General features: G+C 33.6%; 2 protein-coding genes across 2 annotated transcripts; one reads left to right on the top strand and one right to left on the bottom strand.

Annotated features, from left to right (window-relative positions):
• The first annotated feature begins 3,913 nt into the window (after positions 1–3,913).
• Positions 3,914–5,049, top strand: LOC111697524 (cuticle protein 19.8). Its single transcript, XM_023467551.1, has 2 exons — positions 3,914–4,009; positions 4,301–5,049. Exons 1-2 carry the CDS (start codon positions 3,998–4,000, stop codon positions 4,922–4,924), a joined length of 636 nt encoding a protein of 211 aa, XP_023323319.1. The 5' UTR covers positions 3,914–3,997; the 3' UTR covers positions 4,925–5,049.
• A 1,269-nt stretch (positions 5,050–6,318) lies between these two features.
• LOC111697525 (uncharacterized) lies at positions 6,319–13,463 on the bottom strand. The gene is made up of 10 exons (XM_023467552.1): positions 13,428–13,463; positions 13,019–13,111; positions 11,903–12,018; positions 11,358–11,414; positions 11,142–11,200; positions 10,730–10,926; positions 9,541–9,632; positions 9,276–9,324; positions 9,053–9,136; positions 6,319–6,861 (listed from the first exon to the last, which is right to left on the bottom strand). Exons 2-10 carry the CDS (start codon positions 13,094–13,096, stop codon positions 6,784–6,786), a joined length of 810 nt encoding a protein of 269 aa, XP_023323320.1. The 5' UTR covers positions 13,097–13,111; positions 13,428–13,463; the 3' UTR covers positions 6,319–6,783.
• Between the last annotated feature and the right edge of the window lie 2,813 nt (positions 13,464–16,276).

Genomic DNA, 16,276 nt, shown 5'->3' on the forward strand with positions numbered 1-16,276 from the left:
TCAAAATATTTTAATAAAAAATTGGTTTTAAAAGCCACGGTCCTTTTCCTAATTCTTAATTATCGTTATAATTTGATTCTGTCATTTACAGTACTCTTACTTAAGAGAAAAATATGTAATTTTTTTGTCAATAATCTTTGGACGTAAAAACAATTTTACAAGACATGCAATCAAATCATGTTTTTCTCTGCGCTCGTGGAACATTTATTATAAAATTATATCTAACATTAGATTTAAGAAAGATAATAATCATCTAGGTTTAAGAGAATATAATATTATATATATAATTATGTGCACGCCTGGACCTTTATACATCTTAAATAAATTGATATTTCTCTTGTACTGCAATAACTTGATAATCTCGCAATTATATGTACAAAAGTAGGAGATGTTGTCAATTTAATAGATAGTTTATAATCTAAGATAGATAATCCATGTTTATCCTAAGATTATATGAATATTTGGTTCTCAGCTAAGTGATAAACTTTGTGCAGAGCTACAAGGTAATCCTATAAAGAATGCAAAGGAATTGAGTCTTTGCCACAAACTCTGATTTTTCTAACCCAGTGTCGTGACCTCAGATTGTTCAACTCAGAATTCTGTTAGATAAAATAATATAAGTTTGAAATATCAAAGGTTTACGCCATTAGGTTGCAAAGATGTAGCCGGATAAGATATTTGAGTTTGTGACAAAGACTCAATTCTATCTGAATTAAAACAAACAAGAATTCTGAACCTTGATTTAAAAAGTTTAAGAGTTACAACGGTCTACTGTAAACTTTTGTCCAAGCTGAACAGTTTTTTTTCAATCCGAAAACTAAATATTTTTTAATGTGCGGTTTCTCAATAAAAGTAAATTGTGGATGTGGTTTGTTTCTATCGTAACTCAACAGTCTTCAAAACTGTTTTCTTTTTCTAATTTTTAATTTAAAATAAAAGAGAGAAAAGGTATAAAGGATTTGAGTCTGTTAGATCAAATAACATAAGTTTGAAATATCAAAGATTTCCACTATCAGATTGCAACGATATAAGGATTAGAAAATAAAAGTTAGTAGCAAAGACTCAACTACTTTGTTTATTTGCTCGAAAGTGGAAGCTTGCTCGGACAAGGACCGAACTGTTAATTCAGTTTATCATCCGAACTTTTCCTACCCTCAATATCAACTAGACCTATGACCAAACCTTAACCTGAACCTGAACCTGAAACTTAACCTGAACCTAAACCTGAACCTGAACCTGAACCTGAAACTGAACCTGAACCTGAACCTGAACCTGAACCTGAACCTGAACCTGAACCTGAACACGAACCTGAACCTGAACCTGAACCTGAATCTGAACCTGAACCTTAACAACCTAAACCTGAAGATGACCCTAAACCTAAACTTGAACATGAATCTGAACCTGAACCTGAACCTGAACCTGAACCTGAACCTGAACACGAACCTGAACACGAACCTGAACCTGAACCTGAACCTGAATCTGAACCTGAACCTTAACAAGACCTGTATCCGATCTTGAACCCGAACCTGTACCTGAACAACATATCCGAACCTGAACCTAAACCTGAACAAGATCTTTATCCGAACTTAAACCTGAACCTGGACCTGAACAAGACATATATCCGAACCTGAACCTGAATCTAAACTAGACCTATATCTCAACCTAAACCTGGACCTAGACCTTGACAAGACCTTTATCTGAACCTCAACATAAACCTCAACATGTAAACATCTCAACATAAACCTCAACATGTAAACATATATCCGAAACTTCATCTGGGTTATTTTATTATCGACTTTTGTTTAAGTATACTGTGTAACCATCCATACCAAACCAAACAATTCTTTAAAAACGGTCTATGCACGTTGCACAACAAAAAACTGCTAAACACAAAACTATGAATGCAGAAACCAATTTATATTTAATCGTATAATTTTAATTAAAGCTTATTAGATTTTGTGAAATGAACCTTGAAAAGATTATCGAGTAGAAATACTAAAAATGTCGGATGAATAAATACGCATAATACGCGATTTATCCTGCAGTAAATTACGCATTCCGTGATCTAAATCTGTATTCTATTTTTACATAATATTTTGTAAAACGTGGCATCTTAAAATCTAGAAAATCTACGGGACCATCCAAGTTCAAATATTTACGCTGCAGGGGGCGCGGAAATGCCGCTGAAAATAGTCCGAAGGTAGAGATTCAAACTCCCGGGACGCAGCGGAGCAAACCGCCGTTGGAACTCGCGCTTTTTCGGGGCAACAAGATGGATTTACAAGTTCAGATGGATTTGATAACTTTTACAAAAATAGGTGATAAATGTTTTAAAAATAAGATTGCATTTTATACGTTTTTTTGTTGGATCAATAAATCTAATGCAGCGGTCGCTCATCTTCAACGCAATACAAAACGTAAACAAAGGAATAAATCTTGATAGCACACATTTAATCTTTCTTTTATTTTCGTAAAAAAAGACTAGACGTGTGTAATCAACTCTTGAATCTTATAACATAATGAGATGCTTTTAATTATATGCTAAAATGTTAGAACATCTTTCAAAAGTTGTTTTTTTAATATTTTATTTAAATCGTCTGGCATGTTTTTCAAAAATAAAATATGAAATGTTTAAAGCTGAAATGTAGATGTAATTATAAGTGATAATCCGTTCGAAAAGCGACATTCACAATGGTACCATTCAACCCTTTGTCAGATGAAATGTCCTTTTATCTTAACATTTTTTCTTATTCGATTCAGTGTTTCACTGTAAAAACTACTGGCGGATTTATCCTGCTGAGACAATTGCGGAATTCAACATTGTTTTCTTCCACATTAGAAGTTTAGAATGTACATTTGTGAATCGGATATGTCACTTTTCAAATGAAAAATGACACTTTAAATTACACGTCGACAGTCTAAGTTGAAGTGACAGCAAATAAATAAATGAATTAAAAAAAAAAGTTTAAATATTTTAAAAATATTTTTTCGAGCAATTTTTTAAATTTTACTAAATCTAAAACTTTTAATTATAAATTTGAACATCCATAAACCTTCCCTGGAATCATGTGAGGTCCCCACAAAAAATTGGGCCCGATCGGTTCAGCCGCTTTTGACATTTATTGGACACAAACGGACAGACAAGCAAATTATATGTATACAGATATATCTTTTAGTCTCTAAATATAATTTAACAATGAAAGAGGAAAAATTGATAAAATTGTCCAGCTTCCTGGAAGGATTTAAAAAAATTTCTGGATCAATATGGTTCAGGTGTACAGAACCTTTCCTAAAACTGTAAAGAAGAATAAAACCGAAAACTTACTAAACAGAATAAGAATATATGGACAGAGCTAGGTGTCACATGTGCTGAAAAATATTCAATTCAATTCAATAATCGTCTCGTAATCTTTTTTCAAAATGTCAGACCAAGTTCTTTTAATTATCTAAGAGCCAAGGGGTACATTTATTTAAAAACTAGTTAAGAAAGTTTCCGCCGGTAGATTCAAAACTTTTTCATTTTTCATTTTTAATAGGTTCAGGAAAATTTCCGTAAGTCTTTCACGGAACAAAATTTTTTCTTAGTTATTTTGGAATAAGAATATTTAAACTTTTCGGTCGGTTTTCCTGGTTTGACCATTGCCCAGTTACTCTTCATGTCAGTTGGAAAAAAGATTTATGTTATTCAACCCCTGCAACTTGATGATACATAAAGAAAAAAAAAATATTTGGTAACAAATATTGAAATTGGAATTTCCTTATCTTTCATAATTTTACTTTAAAAAAAAAATATAAAATTAGGTATCCCCCCCCCCCACACTTTACTTAATTTTATGAAGATGAAACAAGTTGAAGATTCCCCGAACCCTGGAAAAGGGCGGCCTGAGTCCCAAAATGGCCTGATTGAGACCCAGTATCCGCGGGATGGGTTGGATTCGAACCAAGTATATAAACCCACTGCAGTCGGCTTAAAGACATCATTCTTCTAAGACACACAATGGTTGCAACAGTAAGTACATTGTTCATATAATTATAGAAAAAAACCATTTTTCTAATATCTTAATCCTTGTGTTAATGCACTGATTTGCTTAAAAATGCTTATAAAAAATTTGAAATAACGTGATGGTGGTCATTGATATTTCAAACTTAGATTATCTATATTATCTAATAGAATTCATAGTATGAAATATATCTAGGGAGCCATCATTGGTTGCACATATATAGGGATTGAAAATCAGAAAATTAAAACTGCAATTCTATTATAAACATAAAGATAATAAATTGACAATTAATTGTTCAGGCGTTGATATCCCTGTGTGTTGTCGGTCTGACCGCTGCGGCGCCCCAGCTTGCTTTCTCTGCTGCGCCGAGAGCCGTCGGCGACGATCAGAATGTGATAGTCTCTAACGTGGTTACTGCCCTGCAGCCAGCTATCTCCGAAGCCGTAGCCAATGCCCTCCGTAACCTTCAATCCAGCTCAAGCACCTCCGCCTTTGATGCCGAGCGGGCTCAGTTCGAAGCTGAGTTTGCTGCAAACAACGGAGGCGCTGCCGCTGCGAAGGCTAAGTATGATTTCAACTACCAAGTCCGTGACGACGAAGCTGGTACTTATATCTACCAGCAGGAGGCTAGGGATGGAGATGATGTAAACGGAAACTACGGATATGTTGATCCCAACGGAACTCTGATCAAGGTGACCTACCAGGCTGGTCTGGACGGGTTCACCCAGAGCTTGGAGCAGGAGGAGAACTTTCTCTCTGGCGGAAACAGCAGAGCTAGCTCCTCAGCAGGTGCTGTTGGAATAAGATCAGATTCTAGGACTCAATCTTCTTCCTTCAACGAGGAGGCCTTGATTGCTCAGATTATCCGTGCTCTTCAGCCCACCATCTCATCTTCTGTTGAAGCTGCCCTCGCCTCGGTCTAGGCTTCGGAGATTTTAACGCTGATTGTCTGGGCATTTTTCTAGTTTCAGCACCTCCCCCCCCCCCTACATTTAGCCACAGAGTTTATATTGTCATGTTATCAGTAATAAAGAATTTGCACAAAATATTTTATTATTTATTTCATATGACCAGCATATCAACTTCACAGAAGGGTTTATATGCTAACTGTATTCATGTTCAAACTTGTATAAATAGGGGTCAATGGAATTGAGTCTTTTCCACAAACTCAAATTTTCTAATTCCTAAATCTGTGCAACATGATGGTGAAAACCTGTGATACTTTAAACTTAGATTATTTGATCTAACAGAGTTCATAGTTAGAAATATCTTATATATACGACATAGATTTGCAAAGATATTGGGATAAGAAAATTAGAGTTTGTAGCAAAACTTAAATCCTGTGTATGTTAAAAAGTTTAACGCTTGATAAATTTGTATCCTTAAATAATTTTGAAATAGTTAAACACCAACAAATTCGGCGAAATAAAATAAGTCTAGTTTTTAATTTCATAAAACGAACTACTACAATGTTACTCAGCAAAATTATCAGCAAATATAAAATCTACATCATCCTGAAAAGTAAGGAGGCACTTTATGTACAACTGTACATACATATATAAAAAAATATCCGGGTAGAGGGAAGAAAAAGTTGCTATTATTTAGATAGAAAAAAAAAATATCGTACGAAAAAGTTGCTATTATTTAGATAGAAAAAAGAAATATCGTACATGTCTGTACAGTAAAAGAAAATATTTCCAAATGCTGTAAGAGTCGGTATTTATAAGTTGTTATAAAATATGTAATAACTAAAGATTGATTTGTACCAAAGCTTCAGAAGTTTCGTACTTTTTCATGTATTCTGGACTACAATAAGTGCATATTTTCATGTGTCCTTATGTTGTGTCCTCATGCTTAAACTGATAATTGCTTTCAAGGGAGCCTCCATGAGGAGTTGGCAATGAGCGATTCAGACCGGTTCCCTTAAAACCATTACGTGATCAATAATGAAGAAGATATTTTCGGTTTTAAAGGTCTAAATGTGGTCAATTCTGATAATTCCTTCATGTTTTCCTGCTTGAGAAAATCATCGGGTTTCAAACTTAATAATTAGTTCTGTACTTGGTCAGAGAAAGCTTTTAATTGAAGGTATTGTTGAGAATCTTGAGAATCGGGCAAATCCATATCTGTATGAAGGGTCACTTAATTGACATTTAGTAGGTGAGATGCAATATATTCAGGCAATAAGGAGTGATCTGTATTAGCAAATTCTCACAGAGTGTTCAATATGTCGATCTGAGGCCGAATTTAAAGAATTTGAGCCGCGGCTTAAATTTGAGACGCGGCTCAAATATAGTTGGTTCCACTTAAAATTGTATTCAATGTTTCAAGACTTAAGTCGACGCTTAATTGAAACCGTTTTTTTGGCGGATTTGAGACGCGGCTCAAATTCATGAACTTCGGACTCTGTCCTCGTAATTAAAGATTCAAGCACTAAAAATAATTCACATTTTAAATCAGGGCATTTTCCAGGTTTTTTTTCTCACTAGGCCTCAGTTTTCAGAATAAAAATGTGAGGTTTTTAGACATTTATTTAACCTTAAAACAGGCCTCACAGAACTTTTCTTTCGGGAAGTTTTTTTAGAAGTCACCAAAACAGAGTTTTAAATTCACTTTCTTTTTAAAGATATTTTTAGAAGTCACCATAACAGAGTTTTAAATTCACTTTCTTTTTAAAGATATTTTTAGAAGTCACCATAACAGAGTTTTAAATTCACTTTCTGCTTAAAGTTTTTTTTTGACAGGTTCTGGTTTTCAGATGAATTTTTTAAACCTCAGGGGTTTAGAATCTCCGCATCGGAGGCTTAGGACAGCTAATACTTCGACCTCGAGGTTTAAGCTTAGAAATATCGGGAGTATCCTAAACAAAATATTTCATTAACTTCATCAATTTAAGATTTTTTATTCCTAAAAAATATAAAAGTCAGAGCTTTTGTGTTATGAATATTTCTTAAAGTAGATATCTACATTCTAAATATACTCTTTTAATGAGGCTATCTACGAAAAGGTAAGTGACCGTCCATTAACAGTAGGGTTTCCATCGAAATTTTCGTTCAAAATTTTTGCGAATTTTGATGTATTTTCGACGAAATTTTCGACCTCATTTTCCAGAAAAGTTTTCTTTTTCGCGAAATTTTCGTTCGATGAAAATCGAAATTTTCCATTTGCATCATGAAGATTGTATTTTTACAAAAAAAAAAAAAAATTGTGAAGGAAAGTTCGAAAATTTTAACGAATTTCACAAAAATTTTGAACGAATTTCGCGAAAAAATTTAACGAAATTTTTGCGAAATTGAACGAAAATTTGGACACCCTAATTAACAGATTTAAGAAAAGAAAAGTGATCAAGAAACTCTTCTCGATGTTCTTATTTCTGATGAAAATAAAAATCTTTAAAAACTTCATTGTTAACATAAATCCAAAGATTTATAAGATAGCGTTGAGAATCGTTAACGGAACTCTTTAAGTGAAAAATGTGCGATGTGTTGTAAACCCCGAGTTTGATTCGGTCTACAGCAGAATTTTTAATACAATAATTAACTCTCTTAGTTCATATTTATTAATTCAAGTTTATTAATAATTGTATATTTATATTTAGGAGATTAGTATTCAGCACTCAGATCCACCTCTGTATCAAACGACAGCAGGAGTTCCGCCCTTCTCAACATCAGCAAGGACATGTGAGTCAACAGTTCCACCTCCATCCTCAGATAATGTTCCTCTCTAGAGATCCTCCTATGCCCCTGAGATGCATCTACAATTACTTGATGTAGGCTCTGCCAGGCAACATCTATCTGACCCTCGATCCTTCTCCAGTTTCTGATAACTACATCTATCCGGCCTCTGTATGGCTGGAGGCCCAGTCTCATCCACAGGAGGTCGTCCTCGTCTGCATCCTCAGGCCTATCCTCCGGGTCAGGGGGACCTACATTAGGATCCCCCGTCTGGGGGACACCTTCTCCTGTCCCTCTCCTATCCAGATCATTCCCTCCTTCATCCACAGGTCTCTCAGACACATCACTAGCAGGCAGGACCGGAACTACAGCCCCATGGTCCTCATGGTCACCACCTCCTGGGGGTAGGGTGGTCGTAATCTCCTTTATAGCTTCTATTAACCCTTTGTGGTATTGTTAATTACTTAGCTATTAATATACTTATAATCAATCAAGAATTATTTATCTTTGTATATAGCTTTACTAAGCTATTGGTCTTGCTTAGCGTTACAGAGCTATCTTATCTAGCTTTACGGAGCTATTGACTTTGCGGAGCTATTAACTTAATCTAGCATGCATTGATTATCTCACTTGAGATCAGAGATAAACAATGCCACAAACTCTAATCCGTCGTTATTTATAATAAAGCTTTAGCAACTTTTATGGTATTTTAGTTACTTAGCTATTGATATAATTATTAACAACCTAGAATCAGTTATCTTTATAAATAGCTTTACTAAGCTATTTGTCTTGCTTAATTATATAAAGCTATTTAATTTTGCTTTGCGGAGCTAAGGGTCATCTTTATACAAATAGCTTTACAAAGCTATTTGTCTTATCTAGCTTTGCAGGGCCAAGGAGTCGGCTTAGCTTTACGGAGCTATTTATCTCATCTAGCATTGCAGAGCTATGTATGGTATTTAGCTATGTAGAACTATATATTCTAGTCCGTTGATGTAGAGCTAGATATTTCTTTGCTGAGCTATATATTGTATTTAGCTATGCAGGATTATATATCCTTGCCTATCTATGCTAAGATAGATATATACAACTAGCTATTCAGAGTTGAATATGTTTATCAGGCTATGTTATGTTAATAGTCTGAGTTATGAATCGGTAAGAGTTGTGAGCTGCACTTGACCTAAGGTAGAAGATTATATTAATATTATAATTCTTTCTACTAGTAAGGTTCTTTGTGCACTGCCGTTCCCTTTTGCTTTGATTCATTATATAGAGCGCTGGCAGCATGTTCTATATATACGTGAATTCTAAGGTATTCCTAATCCGTTCTAGATTACAACAGATGACAATCCCTGATAATGTATAAAAGTGTTTTACTTTTAGTAATCCCTCCATCTTGTCTCCTATTCTCTCCACGTGGTTGTCTGTAAATCCTCTTCCGGTCGGAGAAATAGAATCACTCTAAAACAAACATGGAGGATAATCAGCTGGTAAGCATCGTATACCAAGATGCTATGGAAACTGATCTATAGGAATTCGACCTAATTATCGAATTTTATAGATTTAAAGTTTGGATGAAATATCAATTTGATAGCTTTACCTTTTTCTGATGACTCACGCTATATCTTGATCTCCTAAATCTACTCGATCTAAAATAAATGCCTGTTTTAAAAATATAAAAATATTGAAATATGTTAATAAAATGTTAATATAATATTTGTACAAATCAACCTCTAAACGTTCCTTTCCACCAATACTTATATTATTTAGGATATTTATGTATATTTTACATAAATCCCTGGACCGATTTGTCTCAAATTTTTATTAAGAAAGTCGGTAGAACCACGGGAATTGTAATCTCTTACCTTCGTTTAGGTTTAATCGGAGATTTTGGGATGGATTCAATCTGAATTTCTGGAGGAGGCTCTTCTATCTCTTCCTCATTCTCCTTATCCTTCTAAACATACTTTTCTAATTCTCCTTATCCTTCTAAACATACTTTTCTCATTCTCCTTATCCTTCTAAACATACTTTCCTCATTCTCCTTATCCTTCTAAACATACTTTCCTTATTCTCCTTATCTTTCTAAACATATACTTCCCTTATTCTCCTTATCCTTCAAACATATACTTCCCTTATTCTCCTTATCCTTCTAAACATACTTTCCTCATTCTCCTTATCCTTCTAAACATACTTTCCTTATTTTTCTTACTTTCCTATATACATACTTTCCTTATTCTCCTTATCCTTCTAAACACATACTTCCTTTATTCCCTTTATCTTTCTAAACATATACTTCCCTTATCCTCCTTATCCTTCAAACATATACTTCCCTTATTCTCCTTATCCTTCAAACATATACTTCCCTTATTCTCCTTTTCCTTCTAAACATACTTTCCTCATTCTCCTTATCCTTCTAAACATACTTTCCTCATTCTCCTTATCCTTCTAAACATACTTTCCTTATTTGTCTTACTTTCCTATAAACATACTTTCCTTATTCTCCTTATCCTTCTAAACATATACTTTCCTTATACTCCTTATCCTTCTAAACACATACTTCCTTTATTCCCCTTATCTTTCTAAACATATCCTTCCCTTATCCTTCAAACATATACTTCCCTTATTCTCCTTATCCTTTAAACATATACTTCCATCATTCTCCTTATCCTTCTAAACATATACTTACCTTATTCTCCTTATCCTTCTAAACATATACTTTCCTTATCCTCCTTATCCTTCTAAACATACTTTCCTTATTTTTCTTATCCTCCTAAAACATACTTTTCTTATACTCCTTATCCTTCTAAACAAATACTTCCCTTATTCTCCTTATCCGTCTAAGCATACTTTCCTTATTCTTCTTATTCTTATAAACATATACGGAAATTCTCCTTATTCTTCTAAACATATACTTCCCTTATTCTCCTTATCCTTATAAACATATACTTCCCTTATTCTCCTTATCCGTCTAAACATATACTTCCCTTATCCTTTTAAACATATACTTTATACTTCCCTTATACTCCTTATCCTTCTAAACATTTATTTTACCTTATTTTGAAAGAAAAGAAATGTAGTTCCATTTGTTAAATCTATTCCTGGAATATGGATAGGAGGGGGGGTTCCAGGGCCCACAGGTCCAACACCTATATGAGGGGGGGTTCCAGGGCCCACAGGTCCAACACCTAAAGGGTTTACACTTCCTCTCCTTTTAGGCATTGGACTTTCAGTTTCAGAACCAGGGTCATCTTAATTTATTTAGAAATTAATTCAGAAGTCAAAACTTTAGAGCGAAATAACTTGATCTCGATATCCATTGTGACATCTTTTAATTTGAGAGCTAAGTGCATGATCCTTTTGTTTTAGTTATCTCTTCAGGGTACGATCACCAAGGGTAAAAAAATAATATTCCGTATTTATTAAATTATAATTAAAAAAATAATCCACATAAATATAAACTTACTGATAATATCCTCTAGGCCAGATAGATCCTGGGATCCCCAGGAATCCCGGGAATTCGTTCTAACAATAACATATTTTTATTGAATTTGATTTTGTCCATGCTTCTTTAAATTTAGAAATTATTATAAATATAAAATTTAGAAAAATATCATAAATATAAATTTAGAAAAATATTATAAATATAAAATTTAGAAGAACTGAATAAAAAATAAGATACCTGAGGGTAGAGAGGGATATTGCTGTTGTTGACAGAGTTTCCTGTCTTCTCATCATCCTGCAGTACAGTACAGTACAGTCCAGTACAGTACAGTACAGTACAGTACATTACATTACATTACATAACATTACAGTACAGTACAGTACAATACAGTACAGTAAAGGACTGTTTTATTTTCTACAGTTAACGGAATAAAAAAGTTAATATATCTTGTAGGAACAGAGCTGAGGAACTTTTGCTTTGAGTACCCTTAATTCCGTTCGCTTAATATTGATATCCATTGTGGACACTTTTGATTTTCTGCCTAATACTCTAATGAGAGTGCGGGAAAGTTGGTAAATTGGTTTTGCTCAAAATTTCTCGGCTTCTGCTTGGCTGTTCGGTTTCTGCAAACGACACTTTGATTGCTTAAATTTTAGACGCTTTCCTAGATATCAAATAGAGGTTAAATTAATCTGCAGACTAAAAAAAACAGGGGATCAAGCCTTAATCTCTACATCAAAAAAAAACCATTTTTTGAAATTAAATAAAAATATATAGCTTACTTTTTCTTTTCTCTCCGTTTGACAAGATATTGAAAAGCTTCGTGAAGATTCATTTTCTTCTCCATTAATTTCTTAGCTTCCTCTGGGGTTAGGCTTACAATAGGTACCTTCTCTTTCTGTGTTTATCCATGTTTTCAAATCAATTCTCAAGTCTTAAAGGGAGTATTCGCAAAAATTGAAAGGGGGTATAGGCTTACAGCGATAAATAATTGCTTTTGATCGAAACTAATCTTACTTCAATCTGTTGCGTCTATAAGGAGAATTTGTTAAAAACGACTTGGATCGTAAAAGAATTAATTTAACAACAAACTTAAATCATTTAGATATTAAAACCTAAATAGATCGATTATTTTTCGACGCATTCGTATGCAGTTAATATTTTATAATATTTTTTATTTGTTTTATATACAATGCACTTAAAACAACGATTTTTTCCGCTAGGGCCTATAGGTGTCGGTGTTTCTGCCACGTGGAATCATTAAGAGCTACGAGAGCAGAGACACCTGGTGAAAAAACTAATCAGCGTTTTAAGTGGCATTGTATATAAAACAAAGCGTTGTTTGATCTATGAATTAGATATCAATATTTATAATTTAAAAAACTGTTTATTTTCAAATGTTATTTCTCTACAAAAGTGGCTTGCACATTTTTACTGCAGGATAAGAAATAGGCCGAATAATCAGTATTTAATGCTATTAAACTAGAAAAACGACAATATCTTCCACATTATTGATCAGATCAAGGGCATTACCATATTTGCATGGATGCAATCATGTAGTCACTTTAAATTACGCAATTTGTTTCATAAAACGTGCTGGGTCTACTCTAAACCGGGTAGCCTGACTGGACAGTACGACGGACTGCATATACATTTTGTGTTGTACCGGCACAGATCATACAACTTTTGGACTTTAAAAAACAAACTATTTGAGCAGGAAAGGAACTAATTGAAGAGCTATTGAGAAGAACAAAACTGCTTTAAATTTCTAATACGTAACCAAATATTTTTTTCTCATTCTTGTGCTAAAAATATAAAATAGAGGAGCTACGAGGTCACAAAGTCCAGTTTGCAGTGTTATGTTTACAATTTAAAAGATATTGACAATCACGAATTTCCTTATTTTTCTCCTTCCTACTAATCGACAAATCAGGGGCTAACGGTGCCACCTTTTGAGTAAAAACATCTCTGAACATATTATCTGATAGCTCCTGAAAACACCAAATTATAATTTTTTTTATCATTTTTTTTTTGGGGGGGGGGGATTTTCAACATTCAGGCGTGCAATATTTAAAAAAAATGTTCTATCCAGAAATTCAAATTTTTCATTTATTTGCAACCTGGTCTAACAGCTAATTCCTAGCTTAAAATATCAACGATCTTAGATATGCCAAATTATGAATCCTGTTAGATTAAATAATTCAAGAAATAAGAAAGATTTACACCAAAAAAATATGGATTAGAAAATTTGTGTTTGAAGCAAAAACGCAATTTCTTATTGAAAATGTCTGTTTATGTTTTGTGTTCCTTGTATTCTCTCTCTGATATCTTGAGTATCGCTAGAGCTCTGCGCAGCAAATAATCATTTTTTATTAAATATAAAAGTTATCATTCAATTTAAAAGTTAAACATTTTGTTTTCTTTCGAATTCAAAAACCTTGAAATGGATTTGGTAAGCCTTAATTTTTGCGAAAAAAATAAGGGGTAATGTCGGTCAGTTAGCATTTTTTTAAAAACTTCGTCCCTTAGAAAATAAATTTAATTGAAAATTAAAAGTTTCCCAACATAATCGGGAAAATCTGCGAAACGTTTTTACTTGCATTGTTTATTCATATGTACGTAGGAAGAAGAAAAGCTAAACTTAGCTTTAAATATCACCATATAGAGGAATGCAAGGCACCCTGGGAAAGAAAGAATAAAAAAAGGAAAAATGATTAAATATAAATTTAGAAAAATATTATAAATATAAAATTTAGAAAAATATTATAAATATAAAATTTAGAAAAATAATGATAATACCATTGTTTGAAGGATTAGGGTTGAGATAGTCCATACTAAAAAACATGATTTATATAAAAGTGAAAGCAGATCATCTTTGCCGCAAACTCTAATCCCTGTATCCTTGCAACCCTGTGTCGTAGACCTTAGATATTTCAAACTCTGTTAGATCAAATAGTGTAAGTTTGAAATACCAAAGGTTTGAGATATGGAGATTAATGAAATTGAGTTTGTGGCAAAAACTTAATTTCTTTAACTAAACTTAAAAGCATCACTCCTGTATGCCGAGTCCTTTAGCGCCTGATCCAATCAGGGTTCAGTGATGTGTTTGTTGTATATTCTGAACCAATAGAAATAGTATGGCGGTAACATCTATCTTTCTATCTATCTCATTATCCAATCAGAATTATGAATCCTTATATCGACGCTATACACTAAATGGAAATATTTACTTCTATACTCGCTGACTGGCATTTTATTCAGTTTGCCTTGTTTTTGTTTTTCTTTTAAAATTCCGGGATTTTTTACCTCTAAGGGCTTCACAAGAATCCGATATGCGAAGTAAAATAAAAAAATTATGATCCGTAAATTTGGCCATTTACATGGATACAAAATTTTGCTCTGAAGTAAAAAGGCCTCACTATAGTTTCAGTAGAAGTAAATATTTCCATTTACTGACAACGCAGATTTCATTTCTCTAATTGGATAATGAGATAGATAGAAAGATAGATGTTATTGGTTCAGAATAGACAACAAACACATGAATAAACCCTCATTGGATCAGGCGCTAATGGACCGGCATACCTTTGAATACTCATCAAGGGAAGAGAGAATGTGTTTTTATTTCTAAAATGGTGTCCAAATATTTTTTCTATTTATATAATAGCTTGCAAATAAAATGTCACAAAATTACAATCACGTGGGTATGACCAACACAAGATTTAATAAGATTGAGATCAATGCTTGACCCCGAGATTCACAGGACAAAAGTTACCCTCATAAGTGTAAAAAATGTTTAAACCGAACAAAAACGATCCTCTTCTCTACCTACTCACTCCTGTATGCCGAGTCCATTAGTGCCTGATCCAATCTGGGTTCAGTCATGTGTTTGTTGTCTATTCTGAACCAATATAAATAGTATGGCGGTAACATCTATCTTTCTACTATCTTTATTATCCAATTAGAGATATGAATCCTTCAATCGGCGCTATCAGTAAATGGAAATATTAATACTTCTGCTGAAGCTATGGTGACTCGAACAAACTCTTTATATTTCGTAACAGTCCTTTAACGCGAAAACAATTTTGTGGGTTTTCTAATAGTTTTTAGAAGTTTACTATTTCCTTATATTTTACAGGGAAATAAAATGAGTAATGTTTGATGTATTGAACCCGAGGGGAATAAGTCCCGGAGTAAGGAATGCATTCGCTCCGTCCTGGCTCCTTGCATGTTTTACCCAAATAATGAATTATATCCTATAGGAAAACAGCCACGACACACTAATGTAAATTACACGGAAAACTGAATTCTTTTTAATCATAACTCCTTTTAATGAAGAGCTAATAGCTATTGAGAAGATCAAAATCTTTTTTATTTCTTATGAAACCGAGTAAATTTACTTGTCTCATATATACAGGGTGAGTAAAAACAAATTGTGATTAGTGGCGTCTGGTGCAAAATTGTACCCTGTATGGTATTTTTGCAATATTTTATGGAATTTTTTTTGGTGCTCCAATGTTTAAAAAAAATTCATAAAAGCAAAAGTGTATATATGTTATTTCTATCAAATTCTAAAATTTTATAAAGATTGAATCACAGAAAATTCGCAAAATTGTAATGAGAAAATTCGCTATTTTCAGTTCTGGTCTAATTCTGAAGGAAAAATTAGACCAGAACTAATTACAATTGGGCGTATTTTCTGTGATTTAATTTTCACAAAATTTTAGAATTTGATAGAAATACTGTTCATAAGTATGTTATTACCTTATATTTAAACCCTCGGCGTGTATAAAAGTTCCACGTTCTCCGGTATTCTTGAACTCCTCAATTCCAGGCGTTTTCCACAACATTAACCCTTGGAAGATTTGACACCCGGAGATGAAACGACCTAGCTCCAGGTGTTCAGAACACAAGGACGGAGTTAAAACGTCCTGGCTCCAGGTGTTTAGAACACAAGGACGGAGTTAAAACGTCCTGGCTCCAGGTGTTTAGAACACAAGGACGGAGTTAAAACGTTCTGGCTCCAGGTGTTTAGAACACAAGGACGGAGAAACCTAGTCCCAAGGACCTTTGCTGTCTCGTGTCTCAGTGTTTTTATTCATAATACCAGCAGGTTCCTGTCTGACAAATTGTAGGTAGAAATGAAGAGCTAGAATTTG

Source organism: Eurytemora carolleeae, unplaced genomic scaffold, assembly GCF_000591075.1.
Source record: "Eurytemora carolleeae unplaced genomic scaffold, Eaff_2.0 scaffold265, whole genome shotgun sequence".
Taxonomy (NCBI): Eukaryota; Metazoa; Arthropoda; class Copepoda; order Calanoida; family Temoridae; genus Eurytemora; species Eurytemora carolleeae.